The following is a 15530-nucleotide window of genomic DNA, read 5'->3' as shown; positions in this document are numbered from 1 at the left end:
TAATGCTTTTCTCTTCCCTCCATGTGGTTTTGACCTAACTCTTTAATTACAGCATGGTCTGTTACATTTTAAAAAGAAATGTGTTGCCTTATTCATTACTTTTCAGTGGCTGGGCTGCTCTTATTTTTAATCTGGTTGAAGCACTTATTTTAAAAAACCACCACAGACTACCCAAACAATATTTTCTTGGCCAGCTAGGATTAGTAAGAGGATGCAAAACCTGAAAAATGGCTATCAAAATACCTTAAAATGCTCTTCAAAAGTAATTTTTCAAGCGATTAGCATTTGCTCGCTACAGAACGTCTTCTCCCACCTAGATCTACCCGAGTCACTCGCTATAGCCAGGAAAGACGGCTGAGGGGCCTAACACTGAGAGAGGCCCGGAAAGAAAGAACAAGAAACTGGGCCTTCTCGGCAGTGACCCCTCGCCTTTGGAATAGCTTGCCGCCAGAGATCCACCTGGCACTCTCGCTGGGTGTTTTTAAGAGCCAATTAAAGACTTGGCTCTTTAGGCAGGCCTTCCCTCCTATCAATACCTGATTTTTAGTTTTTACTTTCATTTTCTCCATCTTGATTAATATTAATATTGTCAATGTAACTCGTTTTAATTGTTTTTATGAATAACGGGATAAAAATCTAGCAAATAAATGAATACAGCTAAACTATAACTGGTGACAACTAGAGATCATTTATTTATTTATTTATTTATTTACAATATTTTTTAGCCGCACCATTCCCAGTGGCTTCTGGGCGTGAGATGAACATGAACCACCAAATCGGCAGTTTGTCCTGGTTCATTTTTCATCTGAACTGGTGTTTAACCCTTCCCAGCCCTCCTTCTTCTGCCAGGCACCCGCTCAGAGGCAGCATCTGAAGGAGGAGGTGGGGCAAGGAGGCCAAACCACTGCCTCTGAGAGGATGCCCACCAGAGGAGGGAGGGCTGGGAAGTGCCAAACACCTATTTGGCTGAAAAATGAACCGGCACAAACTGTCAGTTTAGTGGTTCATGTCCATCTGTAGTTACAGCTAAAGATAACCAACTACAGTGGTGCCTCGCACAACGATTGCTTCATACAACGACGAATTCACACAGCGATGGGTTTCTTTGAGGAATTTCCCCCATCGTTTAACGATGTTCTCTATGGGGGAATTTCACTCAACGATGTCCCTTTTTCGCTCCTGTAAAAGTGTCTTAAACTGTTAGAAACCTGTTTTAAATGCTTGCAATCATTAGCCCACCTCCTGAACCCTATGCATACTTAGTTTGGTGTTGTTCTGAGTCGTTGTTAATTTTTGGTGATTTTTTGTTTTTTCTCTCATTGAAATGCATTGGACGGACAGTTCAATAGAGTTCAATGAGAGAAAAAACTAAAAATCACCAAAAATTAACGACGACTCAGAACAACACCAAATTAAGTCTGCATAGGTTTCAGGAGGTGGGCTAACGATTGCAAGCATTTAAAACAGGTTTCTAACAGTTTAAGACACTTTTACAGGAGCGAAAAAGGACTTAGCAAAGCCATTGAAATGCATTGAGTCGGCTTCAATGCATTTCAATTGGGGAACCGGGTTTCACTCAACGATGTTTCCTATGGCAATTTTCGCTTAAGGACGGCAATCCGTTCCAATTGGAATAGATTAACCGGTTTTCAATGCATTCCTATGGGAAATGGTGTTTCGCAGAACGATGGTTTCACACAGCGATGAATTTTTTGGAACCAATTAACATCGTTGTGCGAGGCACCACTGTATATGGATATTTTTCTTCCTATAAATGAATTTCCATGGAGCAGTAAAGAATTGAACCCAGGTCTCCTGTTTATTAGTCCAGTATTCTGTCCATTATACTGTATGTTATGATTGTCCAACAGTAATTTCTTCCAAGGCCTGCTCTTAGTTCTCACCTCCAGCTGAAATTTATAGGCATTCTGAATCACAAGCTACTAATCTATGCATTTTCCATAAGAGAACCTTGTGGAAGTTTAGAGGGTGGGTGCTTAGGATTTGGTTTGTAGAACAATGTTTAAGGATCCCCTTTAACTCCGTTGTTGTTTTTTCCTCGCCACAGGCCGGTGCCAACATAAACACGGTGGACAAGTTGCATCGGACGCCTCTGATGGAAGCTGTTGCAAACAACCACGTGGAATTAGCACGTTACTTGATCAAAAGGGGTGGTTGTGTTTATACCAAAGTAAGGCTATAGAAGGAAAGCTGGACTTCTGGAGCACTGTTTCTGTGTTTGAGGAGGAGGTAGAGACAATTCTTAAGGGGCAGGTTGTCTAGGAAGACATTTTTGGGAGACTTGCAAAAGTACATTGATGGAGGACTAGAGTAGATTGTCCTCTTGCATGTTTTGGTGCCTTATGCAAAAAGCAAAAATAGCACAGACCTGCCTTTTCCTGTGATGTTGAATTTCTCACATGCCCCTCTGCTGTTAAAGGAACAAGAGCCTCACTGGTAGATAACTTCGACAAGAAGTGATTGGCACAGGATGATCTTTTCGAATTTCTTTACGTATTGCTGCCCTTCTGAGTTCTCAGCCTTCTGATTTCTTGTTATTTTACCCTTTACTTTCACTGTAGGAAGATGATGGCTCTACCTGCCTCCATCATGCTGCCAAGAATGGAAACGTTGAAATGGTCAGCTTGTTGCTCTCCACAGGACAGGTGGATGTTAATGCCCAAGTGAGTAAGGTGCTTGAGGGGGACAGAATTGGTGCCTTTTTCTTCTCCTGTGTAGTGTACTTTTATTTATTAGTTAGGTTTGCTGTATGTCCTTCCTTTCCTTCAGTGAATGTAAAGTGAGATGCATGGCTCTCTTTCCTCCAAACTTTTACCTCACAATAACCCTGTGAAGGTAGATTAGGTTGGGAGAGAAGGAATGGTCCACGGCCCCCCTCCCCTTTGAGCTCCCTGGTTCAATGGAGACTCTGATGCTGGGCCTCCCAAGTCCCCTGTCTGGCCCTTTTTCTGATCACCTACTACCGGCTGTGTGGTGTTTCATTTTGTGCCATGTCTAAACGGCTTTTCTGTGCGTTTGGCGTGAAAAAGAAATGAGCGAGAGGCACTTGTACAGCTCGTCAAAAAGACAAACTTTGTAAAGCCAATGAATTGTAATGACGACATTCTGAGGTGAAAGGTTGGATCAGGTGAGAGGTAATCTTGGATCAGCCAGTTGTTCTGGGACTACAACTCCCAGAAATCCTGGCCAGGACAGCTATGGGTGAAGGAATTTGAGAGGTTTAGTCCAAGAACGTCCGGGGACCCAAGTTTGGGAACCCGAGAGAGAGAGAGACGCTATGGTGCCAGAGTGGAGACCGTGGGATGGGTTTCCTGACAGAGAACTGGAAAGCAGCTGAGAGCGATAAGGAAACGATAGTGGGATAAATGGACAGATAATCTGGCCAAAAGCATAGACTGTGGAGCTATAAGTAGCCATATGTGCCCAGTTTGGCAAATGGGGCACTGCCTCAGGTCAGGCTATACCTGGCCACCCCACTCCCTGGGGCCTAGGTTCCCCTTCTGGTCCTGCACTCAGCCTCATCCTACTGGGAGAGGAGGAAAAAGGAGCACCAGAAAGCCTCCAGCCTTCCCTCTGCCCATCACTAGCCGCTGTGGCTTCTGACCCCATCAGCCAGAACAGTTTGTCAGCCACTGTCCGTTCCCCCCCCCCCCAAAAAAAAAAATATCACAAGCCGCCTTCTGAATGACAGCTATTAAGGAGTGGCGACACACCCAGACTCCTCTCCTTGACTTTGTTTAGGATAGCGGAGGTTGGACCCCCATTATCTGGGCTGCCGAGCATAAGCACATCGAGGTGATCCGTATGCTGCTTACCCGTGGAGCGGACGTCACGTTGACTGACAATGTATGTGAGTTTGGGGTGGGTGGGTGGGTGCAGCATTTTGTGGAGGGTGAAGCGCCAGAATCTGCCCAGTTGGCATGAAAGAGAAATGAGTGGGGTTTTGCCCTAGGCAGCCTGGAGCTTTTGCTTTGAAGAAATGAGGTGTCCGCCCTGGATGTGTGCCTGCAGTAGAATAAGGGAATGGAGGGAATTTGCATTTTAGACTACAGGAAAAGGTCTTCCTGCAAAAGCCATCAAGGACAGCGCGAGGAGGAAAAAAGCAGTAGAAAAATTCTACTGAAGATTTTGTCAGGCTGCCGTTGTCTTCTTCAGGGTACGGGTGGAAACTGGGTCTCCCAGCACGTCTGAGCTGTCACCCTCCTGTTCTGTCAGTTCACGGATGGACATTTTTATGAAGGTTACATGTTTTTTACACCCCCTGTAGGAGGACCCTTGCACTGATACTCATTTAAAATTTAAAACAAGGGAGAACCACAAGAACTGTGGCCCATTTGTGCTTTATTTTGGCCTTTTAGGCTTCAAAGTCAGGAAGGTGGTTCTCTGTTTGTTTGTTTTTGCTCCTGCCTGAAATGCATCGAGTAGATTGACAGGGCAGTGTCTTCTTCTTGTTGGCTCCAGAACGGATGCTGTTACAACCTTTTTGAAAATACAAGTGGGATCCTGGTCACTTTTCGTTTCAATTTTTCTGCCGTCTGGTGACTGCAGGCACGTTAGCGGTTCCGTGGCAGCGTGAGTGGGAGGAACCAGCCTTTTGAGCCACCCGAATCCTTCCTTGTCCCTTCAAACCCTGCCTTTTCTCTCCTCCCAGGAAGAGAACATTTGCTTGCACTGGGCCTCTTTCACGGGGAGCGCAGAGATTGCCGAGGTCCTGCTGAATGCCCAGTGCGACCTCCACGCGGTCAACTTCCACGGAGACACCCCTCTGCACATCGCTGCCCGGGAGAGCTACCACGAGTGTGTCCTGTAAGCAGCAGGGCTCTTGGTTTTAGCATGGTAAGGGATGGCAGGGTTTAGTCTGGAGGTTGTGGTGGCCTTGGCTTTTAACCTTTCTTTCCACCCCACGTCCCACGCCGCAGCCTGTTCCTCTCGCGAGGGGCGGACACGGAGGTGCGCAATAAGGAAGGGGATTCCCCTCTGGACCTCACCTTGGAGAACTCCGAAGTGTGGTTCGCCCTGCAGCTCAACCGCAAGATTCGCCAAGGCATCTTGAACCGCTCTGTTCGCACGGAACGCATCATTAGCAGGTGGGCAATGCCTGGGCAGTGTGTGTGTATGTGTGTGTGTGTGAGAGAGAGAGAGAGAGAGAAAGAGAAGAGGTGAAAAAGGAGGACACGATTAGCTTTGTTTCTCCTTGCTGGGGAAGGTTGCATTTTTCACAGCGCAGATTTAAAGACTGGCAGGAGGAGGCTCTGCTCATGTTCCCCTTGGTCCCCCCCTTCCAGCCACCTCAGGTGGCAGTGCTTTCTCAGTGGTGGGCCCCCTGGCTGTGGAACCTGCCGTTGAGTTTCACACCCAGGGTGGAGGGAGATTCAGCCTCACTGTTGACCTGTAGGGGGCAGCATTGTGCAGTGTTGTGTTTTGTTATGTCTTGCATGTCTCCGTTCTAGGATTAAGACTTTAATATGATTTTTGGGCTGTACCATGTTTTACTTCAGCCGGCAGGCATTCCAGGGATCTTTGTGTGGATGGGCAATAAGGAGGGGAGAGAGAGAGAGATCATCATTGGAATAAAACTGGAGGGCTGGGAGGGGCCCCACGGATCATCAAGGCCAACCTGTCGAGGTGCTATGGGGAATCGAGTGTCCAACCTTTGGCTCCATAACGAAAGACCGAAACAGCTGGGAGGGGAGGGGTGGCAGCTATTTTAAATATGCCCTTTAAAGGCTTTCCACATGACTACATCAGTACAAATTGCAAGAACGATACCTGTGAAGGAATGAGCAGGGGAAGTGAAATGAAATGTTATTCATTACCTGGGGGGTGGTTGTTTAATGTTTTTCTCCTAATCATTCTCTTCCATTGTTTTCTGTGAATCCATCATTGCTGTAACTTACAGACAGGGAAACAGTAGTCTGAAGCAATCAAATAGAATTTCAGAATGGACTTGACATTTGTTTTGCAGGGTAATGATGGAAGTGGATACAAAGATTCCGAAACCATATGAATGTAAACAACAACAACAAGTATTCTTGATTATTTCTCGGTTCTCTTTGCAGGGACGTGGCCCGCGGCTATGAGAACGTCCCCATTCCCTGCGTCAACTCGGTAGATGATGAACCATGCCCGGATGATTACAAGTACATCTCGGAAAACTGTGAGACGTCCACCATGAACATTGACCGCAACATTACCCACCTGCAGGTACTTGCATCAACTTTTCCTTTCCAGAGAAACCATTTTTGAGACAGGAGAGAGTAGCTTAGAAATGAGCCCTCCTTTTAACAAAGGGAGGAGAACGATGCCTCCCATATTGATGTAGAAGGACGGAGGGGGAAAAGCATGGCCCAAGCCCAGTTTCTAGCTATCGGAAGGACAGTTACTGGCAGAAGTAGAGTCGATGAGGTTGTATCATGGATCCTAGATGAAATCAAGCCTGAACTATCTGTCGAGGCAAAAATGTTGAAACCGAGGCGCTTCTCCTGCTTTCGGTGCATCATAAGAAGGCAGGATTCCCTGGAAAAAGGCAATAATGCTGCAAAAGCTTGAAGGCAGCAGGAAAAGAGGAAGACCGAACATGAGAGAGATTGACTTCCTAAAGGAAGCCACAAGCTTGAGTTTGCAAGAGCTGAGCAGGGCTCAGCGAACACGGGTTCGAAAACACACGTGTAAGCTTGGACAGAGAGCAATCAGGAGTTTGCACATGCTAAAATGAGCTGAAAGAGTCCAGTTCAGCCAGCCATGCTACAACACTCCTTCTCACAAGTCTGCCCACATAAGAACACCCTGGTACTCTCAGATATTATTGTGAAAAGGTCAAGTGGGCTTTGTAGTCCTTAGACTTAACTTGCACCACTGACAGGACTCTAAGTAAGCTAAGCTGAGGCAGCACTCTCAGATGACCCTATGGCAAGTGTACTGTTCAGGAAACCAAATGAGTTTTATAATCTTTATTTTATTAAAGAAAAAAAAGCATGTTACTAAGCCAAATTAAACCAAAACAAATAAACTAGCATTGTGCTGTTTAGTTACACAGATGTAGTGAGGCAAAGAAAACATGAAAAATATAAAAGAGTTCAAAAACCTTATTAAAAATACAAAAAGCCATTGAAAAGAATCAAAACAGTTCCAGTCCAGGAAATCATTAGTAAAATAAAATAATCCAAGTAGGTTATAACAAGGCTATAGTCCTCAGTGATCCTATAGAATAAAAACCCCTAAACAAAAGTAAAAATCCATTATATGTCCCATAGTCCTTAGAAAAGAAAAATCCAGTAAATATACCATAGTCCTTACAAAATTACAAGAGCATAGTCCATATGGAGTATTCCAAGAAAAGAAGTCCATAAAGAATATTCCATAGAACAGTCCATAGAAAATAGTCCATGCACAGTCCTTAGGAAAAATCCCATAAATCCAAAAGTAATCCAGCAAAGCATAGAAACCAGTCCATGTAGGTAGGCCACAAAACTCTCTCTAAAGACATCAGGGTAAGTCCCAAATGGCTGAAGTGTAGGTCACGAATCATTGAAAGGTCGGTCTTGGAGAGACAAAGTCCATAGGTAAAAAGTTCCTTTTTCAAGAGTAACTGGCAAGGGCTTAATGCACCTTCCCACGATGTCATCCAGTCAGAGTTCGTTACTAGGCAAACAGTCCTGTTGTACCACATGACTTCTTTCTCATACACAGCAGATGTTATTTGGGTTAACGGTGGTTTCTCAAAGAGTCACAACAATTCCCATCTATCTAATCACACAGAGTCCTTCTCAGGCCTTCAGAATAACATTCTCTCTGCTCGCCTAGAAAACAATTTGTCAGCATAGCACAGATACTATATACAAAGAAACAAAATGGAACCTCTCTGGCTCACTTCATAATTACAAAACCCATATGCCTTTTTAAGATTTTAACTTAAAAACCCATCTCATCACAGTTGAGGGAAGGACGTTTCGGAGAGCCCTCATTCATAGGTTCCACCGAAAGTCAGGGGCTACTTGATGGCCCATAAAAACATGACAACAGCAACATGGGGTGGGAGCATTTAATTCAGGTGTCCATCCCAGGCGTGCAGAGTGTCCTGCTCGTCTCTCATCTCTTTTTTTTTTCCCCTCCTAGCATTGCACGTGTCAGGACGACTGTTCCTCCAGCAATTGCCTGTGTGGGCAGCTCAGCATCCGCTGCTGGTATGACAAGGTGAGTGTTTAGAAGAGGGTCCCTGATTGGCTTAATCAGAAGTAGGGGAACCGGAAGGAAAGCTAGATACTGTAAAAGGGGGGGGGGGGTGCTGGCTGCTGGAGAAGATGCAATTGGGGGGAAAAAAGTGGCGGACTCCTGGCTCAAGACATTGGGTTGCTTCCAACACACCTCTGGCCCTGGGCATCTGAAGAGGACACCAACCTCCCTGGAAGACGTGGCAGGATTTTTCCTGTTAAGTCCTGGGGAGAAGAAGGGATTTTGCTAGGCAGAGAATGATAGAACTGCGGTATCCACGGGGGGTGGGGGCAGTTCCAAGGCTCTTTCCCACATGGGTGGCTGAAAGATGGGTTCAGCGAAGCACTTCCAGTATCTCTGGTGTCCGTGCATGGTCAAGAGAGGGAGTCCTGACCTAGTCTTGCCAAAGGACTGAGTTTCCCGCCCTCCTGTTCGCAAGGGAGCCTTCCCTGACGCAAACGACTGCCACTCCATGTCCTTCTCCCCTGGTCCCTGCAGATGCAGCTTCTCCGTTTCATCAGAAGCTGCTTCCCATGGAGAGGTCAGGTCCTAAGTGCGTTTCTGACGCCGCCTGGATATAGCATAGTCTGGTTTCATCTAGTGGTCAGTCCTAGTAATATGAGTTGGGAAGGTTTACTTCTGGGAGGGATGGGTGGCTGGATGGAAGCAAGGAGGGACACAAGCAAACATGCATGCATGCCTTTCCAGCACCACATAAACACCACCATGGGTACTGATCTGCAGAGGCAGCATCCGGTGGAGCTCTGGCAGCAGCCATGCAGAGAAGGGGGAGGGAGTGATCCTGACTTGACATTGGCTCCCTGCCCTCATAATGCCCTCTTCCTCCTTTCCCTGCTGTTGTAGGATGGCCGTTTGCTACAGGAGTTCAACAAGATTGAACCGCCCTTGATCTTCGAATGTAACCAGGCATGCACGTGCTGGAGGAACTGCAAGAATCGGGTTGTGCAGAGTGGCATCAAGTGAGTTTTCCCTTACCCTACCCCCTTGCTCACAATCACCTAAAACGTGGAAGCGTGGGTTGTTGCCGTTACATTATTCTGGGAACTGTTCTTCTCTCAGAAGCCACTTCTATCTCCAGGGAATGACATAAATTGTTTGGAGAGCTGGAAATAGTTTGTGGCTTAGAGCAGTGGTTCCCAACCTTGGATAACCCAAATATTCTTGGATAGCGACTCCCAGAAATCCTGGCCAGCACAGGTAGTGGTGAAGGCTTGCGGGAGTTTTAGTCTGAAAATATCTGGGGACCCAAGGTTGGGAACCACTGGCTTAGAGGGACAGTCCTAAGGTAGTGGGAAATTGAAATGGAAAGTAACATGTTGCCGGTAACTCAGTTGCCTATAACAAATTGCTTTTGCAATGGGGGGGGGGTGTATGTATAATAAAGTGAATGCTTCAGATGTAATGTAACAAATGGGGGAAAGTGACTCTGGTGATGTAATGAGTAAATTGTTCTAGTTATTACCAAATATTTCTCTTTCAGGCATTTGTAGAGGTTCTTTAGAAATAATTCTCTTTTCAGTTCTATATGAAGTCATCCTGGCATTAGTGATTCTTGGTAATGAAAGACCTCATTCTTCTGTCCTGCATCTCTCTTGGCTTCCTGATGGTGTAAGGGATTGCATAGGAGCCATGGGAACTTTGGGACAAAAGTGGGAAGTCTTTATTTTCAAAAAAGCATAGTCCCTACTGATTACATCATCAGCCTTATGTAGGCGCAACTGCACGAGCAGAATTTCAGCCATGTGTTTTGCATTCTAGTGAGTATTTCCAAAGTGCAATATCAGAAATCGCCAACCAGAGGATATTTCCTGTGTTTTTTTTAATGTGCTGATAACAAAATAGCACATAATCCAGCAATTCTAAAAGTACTACTCGAAGTTCTGGGGGGGAACTAAATCACAGCATTCACCGGTGGAACTCAGTGTCACAAGATATGGCAATCGAAAGCCATCTAGTTGGATGGATTTCTTTTTAAAAAATACAAGCTATTATTTATTTACAGATGATTATAGACACACATATGCTGATTTATTTCCTCTCAGCTAAAGAAAAAAAAAAGATCTCATCTCTGGGATTTAAAGTTTTTTAAGAGTCGTTTTTCAAACCAGTACGTTATACTTGGAAGAACCTCTTGTGAGTTTGAGTTAGATTGAGAGATGCTGACGGGCGAAAGGTTCGCTTCATTTCATTCAGTTTGCTTAATTTTTCCCCAGTTCTTGGTAGACATTTTGACCACTGATGGAGAAACCTCTGCCCTTGTAGATTTTGGACTCCCTTCCATCCTCCGTGACGTTTGGCCCTGTCGGGGAGGGCCTCTAAGATCTGTAGTCCCCAAATTCACTTTTCCAAATGCTTCTCGTAAAAAGGGTCTCAATAATGCTGCTTTTCTCTTGGTCTCCTTTCCCGCAGGGTCCGTTTGCAGCTCTACCGCACTGCCAAAATGGGATGGGGTGTCCGCGCGTTACAGACGATTCCCCAGGGGACTTTTATATGCGAGTGAGTGGCTGGGGAGGGGAGGGGAACCCCTTTTCTCTTCTTCTGAGGCTCTGTCCATATAGAAAAGACAAAGTGGGAAGGCAGTGGCAAGGCGTTCCCCAGACCTAAGTGAGACAGTCTCCTCAGGGATCAGATATCAGGGGGCCCCAAAAGGCAGCAACACATTTCTTATCTGCCTTGCCTTATGGTTGTTTGACCACCAAAGACAGGAGGGATGGGGGTGCGGGCTTCTGGATTTTCTGCTTTATGTACCAACAGGTATCTCAGCTGGCTTTGGCAGGCAGGCAAAAACACCATCTGCTGCCTCAGGCAGCAAAATGTGTTGGGCAGGCCTTACCCTACCCTCAAGGGCTGGTGTTGCCAGGCCTGAGACGTCTTGGCTGAGGTTAACGAGTCACTCCCTCAGCAGTCTAGATTACATCTTTTTCTCTCTTTCTTTCTTTGTCCTGCGCTTCCTGAGGTATGTGGGGGAATTGATTTCGGATGCCGAAGCAGACGTCAGAGAAGACGACTCCTACCTGTTTGATCTCGACAATAAGGTAAGCTTGTTCAGCCTGCCTGGTTTGTCTTGGAGTCGGAGGCTTTGTGGGCACTTGTGAACAATGCAGGGCTCAATCTAGCTGGGCCCTGAAACAGCTACACTGCTAGTCGAGGGTTCTTGCCTCACATACAGAGCCCACATGGAGACGGGAACCTCCTTGGAGAACCAGTCCCTTCCCATGTAGAAAAAGCAGTGATTTTTAGGGAAGCAAGCGAGGTGCTTCCTTCATAGTGTACTGGATAAAGAGAGACACACAACACCTGAATAGGTAGGGCATTTGACTGGGTGTGAAAGAACATAGTGGCTTGCATGCAGCAAGCGGCTTTCAGCAACCTTGGCCAACCCACATTTAAAAAAATAGTTTTAATGGCTCTCAAAGCCCCTTTGTGCTGTCTGAGGGGTGCAATTTGGCTATGCTTAGAGGACTCCCAGCAACTCCTCTGCCCTCACCTCTAATGACTATTTATTTATTTCCCCATTCGATCAGTGGTTCCCAACCTTGGGTCCCCAGATATCCTTGGACTACAACTCCCAGAAATCCTGGCCAGCACAGTGAGGCGGTCTAAAGGCTTCTGGGAATTGCAGTCCAAGATTACCCAAGGTTGGAAACAAGACACGAGGAGTCTTGTTCAATAAAACAGTACCCTATTTGTTTTTTAAAAAAGATAAAAATTTAAATCCTTTAAAAATATTTGAATAGTTACTGTTTTTGGCTTTTAAATATTGTCTTTTTATGATGTAAGCCGCCTTGGGTCCTCTTTAAGGAGAAAAGCCGGGTAAAATTATTTTAAATAAATAAGGAAACTGCCTGATTTGAAATTAAATTGTCTCTGCCCCCTCCCGACTTCTGGGCAGGATGGCGAAGTCTACTGCATCGATGCCCGTTACTACGGCAACGTCAGCCGCTTCATCAACCATTTGTGCGACCCCAACATCATCCCTGTGCGGGTGTTCATGTTACACCAGGACCTGCGTTTCCCCCGCATCGCCTTCTTCAGTAGCCGGGATATTCAGACCGGTGAAGAGCTCGGGTCAGTGCTGAGAAAGGGCCTGTGGGGAGGGGCCGCAGAGCTTGGAAATGTTCTGCTTTTGTTAAAGTACAAATGCCACGGTCACCTAGCCAGCATGGCTTAAACTGAGGATTTTTGAGAAAACGTACTCAAAAAAGAGAGGATCATTTCTGACAATAGACAAGCAAGACTGGGATTTAGTGGTGGTGGGGGGATGAAAAAGGTGGGTGATGAGGAACTGTGTGTATCCATTTGTACGCTTGTGCTGTTTCAAAGTACAGTAGGAGATGGTATCTGCAGGGGATCGATTCCACAGCAGATGTGAAAAACGGCAGAAGTAGCCAACACTATGCTTTGCATGGTTTCTGGCTCCCTCTAGTGGCCAGTTCTGGTAAATATGATGTGAAAATAAATACTGTACAAATATGGTGGTACCTCGCTAGACAATGACCTTTCAAAACCACGAATCCGCATGACGATGACGTTTTGCGATCGCTATAGCAATTCGCAAAACAGTGATTCCAATGGCCGATTTCCGCTGGACAATGTTTGGGTCCGTGCTTCCCAAACCGATTTTCGCAAGATGACAATTTTGCACTTTGCAAAACGGGTGTTTTCGGGACCGATACTTCGCAGGGCAGCCATTTTAACAACTGATCTGCGCTTCGCAAAATGGCTTCCCTATGGGCGATCTTCGCAGAACGACGACGATTTTTCCCCATTAGAACGCATTAAACGGGTTTTGATGCATTCCAATGGGGAAACAGTTTTCGCAAGACGATGTTTTCGCTAAACAGCAATTTCAATGGAACAGATTATCGTCGTCGTGCGGGGCACCACTGTACATATTTCTGGTAATTTTTATTTACTAGTTTCAGGCAGCAGATAAGTGAATCAGTGGATACTGGTCCCACAGATAGGGGAGGTCCTACTCTAGGAAAAGTACCCCTTGGTAGGTACAACGTGGGTCCTCCCGCTCTGAAAAAGGGTGGTCCTTACTAGATTTGTGTTCCAAGGCATCTCACAGACATACACAGTGGAAGGACGTTTTCGGACTTGTAGCTGTGTTGGTCTGTAGCTGTGTTGGTTTGTGTTTCAATGAGAAACACAAAACAAAATAAAAAAAGATGTGGCACTTTAAAGACATAACTATATTTTAATGTAAGATTTGGTAGAAGGTGGTCTACTTCAGACAAGTAAATTAGAATACAGGGACTAAATGGGAAAACATTCACATGGGCCTCTAAGAGACAGTGGCGTTTGGTTGCATTTTCACATCTTCTAATGACCGATGAGCCCCTTAACTGCTTCTTTTCCTTCCCTGCTCTGGCCCGCAGGTTTGACTACGGCGACCGCTTCTGGGACATCAAGAGCAAATACTTCACCTGCCAGTGCGGTTCGGAGAAGTGCAAACATTCGGCCGAGGCCATCGCCCTGGAGCAGAGCCGCCTCGCCCGGCTGGAGGCTCACCAGGACGTCTTGCCGGACAGCAGTAGCCTTCCTGCCGCTCAGGCCTAAGCGGGGTTTCGCTGCCAATCCTGGACTCAGGAACCCTTCCTTCTCCCGGCCGTCTCCCACCGACCGTCGGCAGCTCCTTTGAGGCTTAGCTTCCCTTCTCCATGTTGAGTTCACCTGGATGGAAACACCCTGTTGCTGAATGCAGAAGAGAGAACGGGGGGGGGGGAGAGTGTGTCCTATTCCAGGGGATGAAAAAAAGGGGGACACACACGGTGAGGGACCTCTTGAGAAGACACTGGTTCTTCGAGACAACAGCTCCGAAACTAACTTTTACAGGCTCTTGAGAAGGAAACCAGAGAGAGAGAGAGAAGCCTGGCGTGTGGTCTCTCTGAAACGCAGGTGGCCCAGCAAACACATAAGTTATCTCAAGTTCCCACTTGCCCCTTTAGGCATGGGGGGGTCATGGGCAATAGAAACCGGTGCTAACTCTTCATATGAGCCCCCTGGAACTTGGGTGGGCAACCCAGGATCTGGATGTGGCCCTCTGCCTGTTGCGGTGGCTGTCCTCCACCTTCTCATGCTGCCAAAACTCACTCTTCATTTCCCTTTGCTTGGAAATGCGTCTCTCGGGCTAAACTCCAGGTTTCGGCTCCTCGAGTACACCTGTTGAAACGGAGCGGACTCGTCATGGCAGAGGTCATGTCGTTTTCCTTCATTCCAGGGGGATCTGCTCTAGTTTGTATGAGCGGTTGGATGCTGCCCCTCCTCGCATTTCAGGCTGAATCTTGTTTCCCGGAGGTGGGATTCAGCTGGAAAGCGAGGCACGCTCCTCCTGGATTCCGTCAGCGTTGCTTGCGCCTTCACTGCAGCCTCAGGAAACCTCTTGTGTTTTTTTGCTGCCCGTCTGAGAGTGCGTGTAGGAAACGGTTAAGTTAACATTTGCTCTGGCAGATAACACAGACCTGATTATTGAGGGCTATGAAGTTGACAAGGCTGCCGCCTCGTGTTGGTAGCCCTCTACGTTTACGGTCACACTCCCCCTTATTTTCTCGTCTGACTTCCTTTCATGACTGGAAAAACATGGATGTCTTTGGCGCCTCCCCCAACCTTTTTACCTTGTTCTGGTCCAAGATAACATTCAATTTCTGGTCAGGACAGCTTGGCCTCCAGTTTGGAGGGTCTACTTCTCTTCTCAGAGCTGCCCTGCTCCCCTGTAAACCCCTGGAATGGCAATGGAAGTGTGATTTCAGTTTTGAGGGGCCAGCCTTATCTCTCTTTTCTTTCTCTCACTTTCTCTTTTCTATGTGTTTTCATCTCTCTTTTTTTTTTACTCTTTGATTTTCTGGGGCCATAAAGAAAACCAATAAATTTTGGCGATAGGGTGATTTTGATAAAAGCTGAGGTGGACTGTGTGCTTTCTCTCACCTTGCTCCGTCTCCTCTCCTGCGCATACAACCTGTATTTGAAGTGAAATGTACATATACTGTACATCCTAGAAGTGGAGGCAACCTATTTTGAGTTTGGGGGGCTCTGAAAGTCCTCTGGGGATGACCGAGGGAATCTCCCCGCTATGGAGGATGGGGGTGATTTGTTGCAGCCCCTACCAGAGGCTGGAGATAAGACTCCTCCTTATATATTGGACACTGACTGACCATAGAGGCCGAGGGATTAATTTTTTAGGGGAGGGTCATGCAACAGCATCATTTTTAAAAATTTAAGATTCTCAAGAAAACATTCATTACAGGACAAAATGTCTAATTTAAAGCTTAAGT

At 46.4% G+C, this 15530-nt stretch overlaps 1 protein-coding gene across 5 annotated transcripts in view; it reads left to right on the top strand.

The window, feature by feature from the left end:
* The window catches only part of EHMT2 (euchromatic histone lysine methyltransferase 2), a 54653-nt gene extending 39499 nt beyond the window's left edge, over positions 1-15154 (top strand). For all 5 annotated transcript variants that reach the window (XM_072988764.2, XM_072988763.2, XM_072988762.2 and 2 more), the window contains 12 exons: positions 2069-2191; positions 2583-2684; positions 3763-3867; positions 4673-4827; positions 4941-5108; positions 6081-6225; positions 8137-8214; positions 9097-9212; positions 10663-10749; positions 11210-11288; positions 12146-12321; positions 13638-15154. In XM_072988764.2, the coding sequence (XP_072844865.1) occupies positions 2069-2191; positions 2583-2684; positions 3763-3867; positions 4673-4827; positions 4941-5108; positions 6081-6225; positions 8137-8214; positions 9097-9212; positions 10663-10749; positions 11210-11288; positions 12146-12321; positions 13638-13818 (1515 nt within the window). In that variant the 3' untranslated portion in view covers positions 13819-15154. The remainder of the gene's footprint in view (positions 1-2068; positions 2192-2582; positions 2685-3762; positions 3868-4672; positions 4828-4940; positions 5109-6080; positions 6226-8136; positions 8215-9096; positions 9213-10662; positions 10750-11209; positions 11289-12145; positions 12322-13637) is intronic.
* The last annotated feature ends 376 nt before the right edge of the window (positions 15155-15530 follow it).

The sequence above is a fragment of the Pogona vitticeps genome, chromosome 2, assembly GCF_051106095.1.
Source record: "Pogona vitticeps strain Pit_001003342236 chromosome 2, PviZW2.1, whole genome shotgun sequence".
Taxonomy (NCBI): Eukaryota; Metazoa; Chordata; class Lepidosauria; order Squamata; family Agamidae; genus Pogona; species Pogona vitticeps.
Note: the sequence above shows the minus strand (reverse complement) of the source record. Positions and strands in the feature narration are given on the sequence as shown.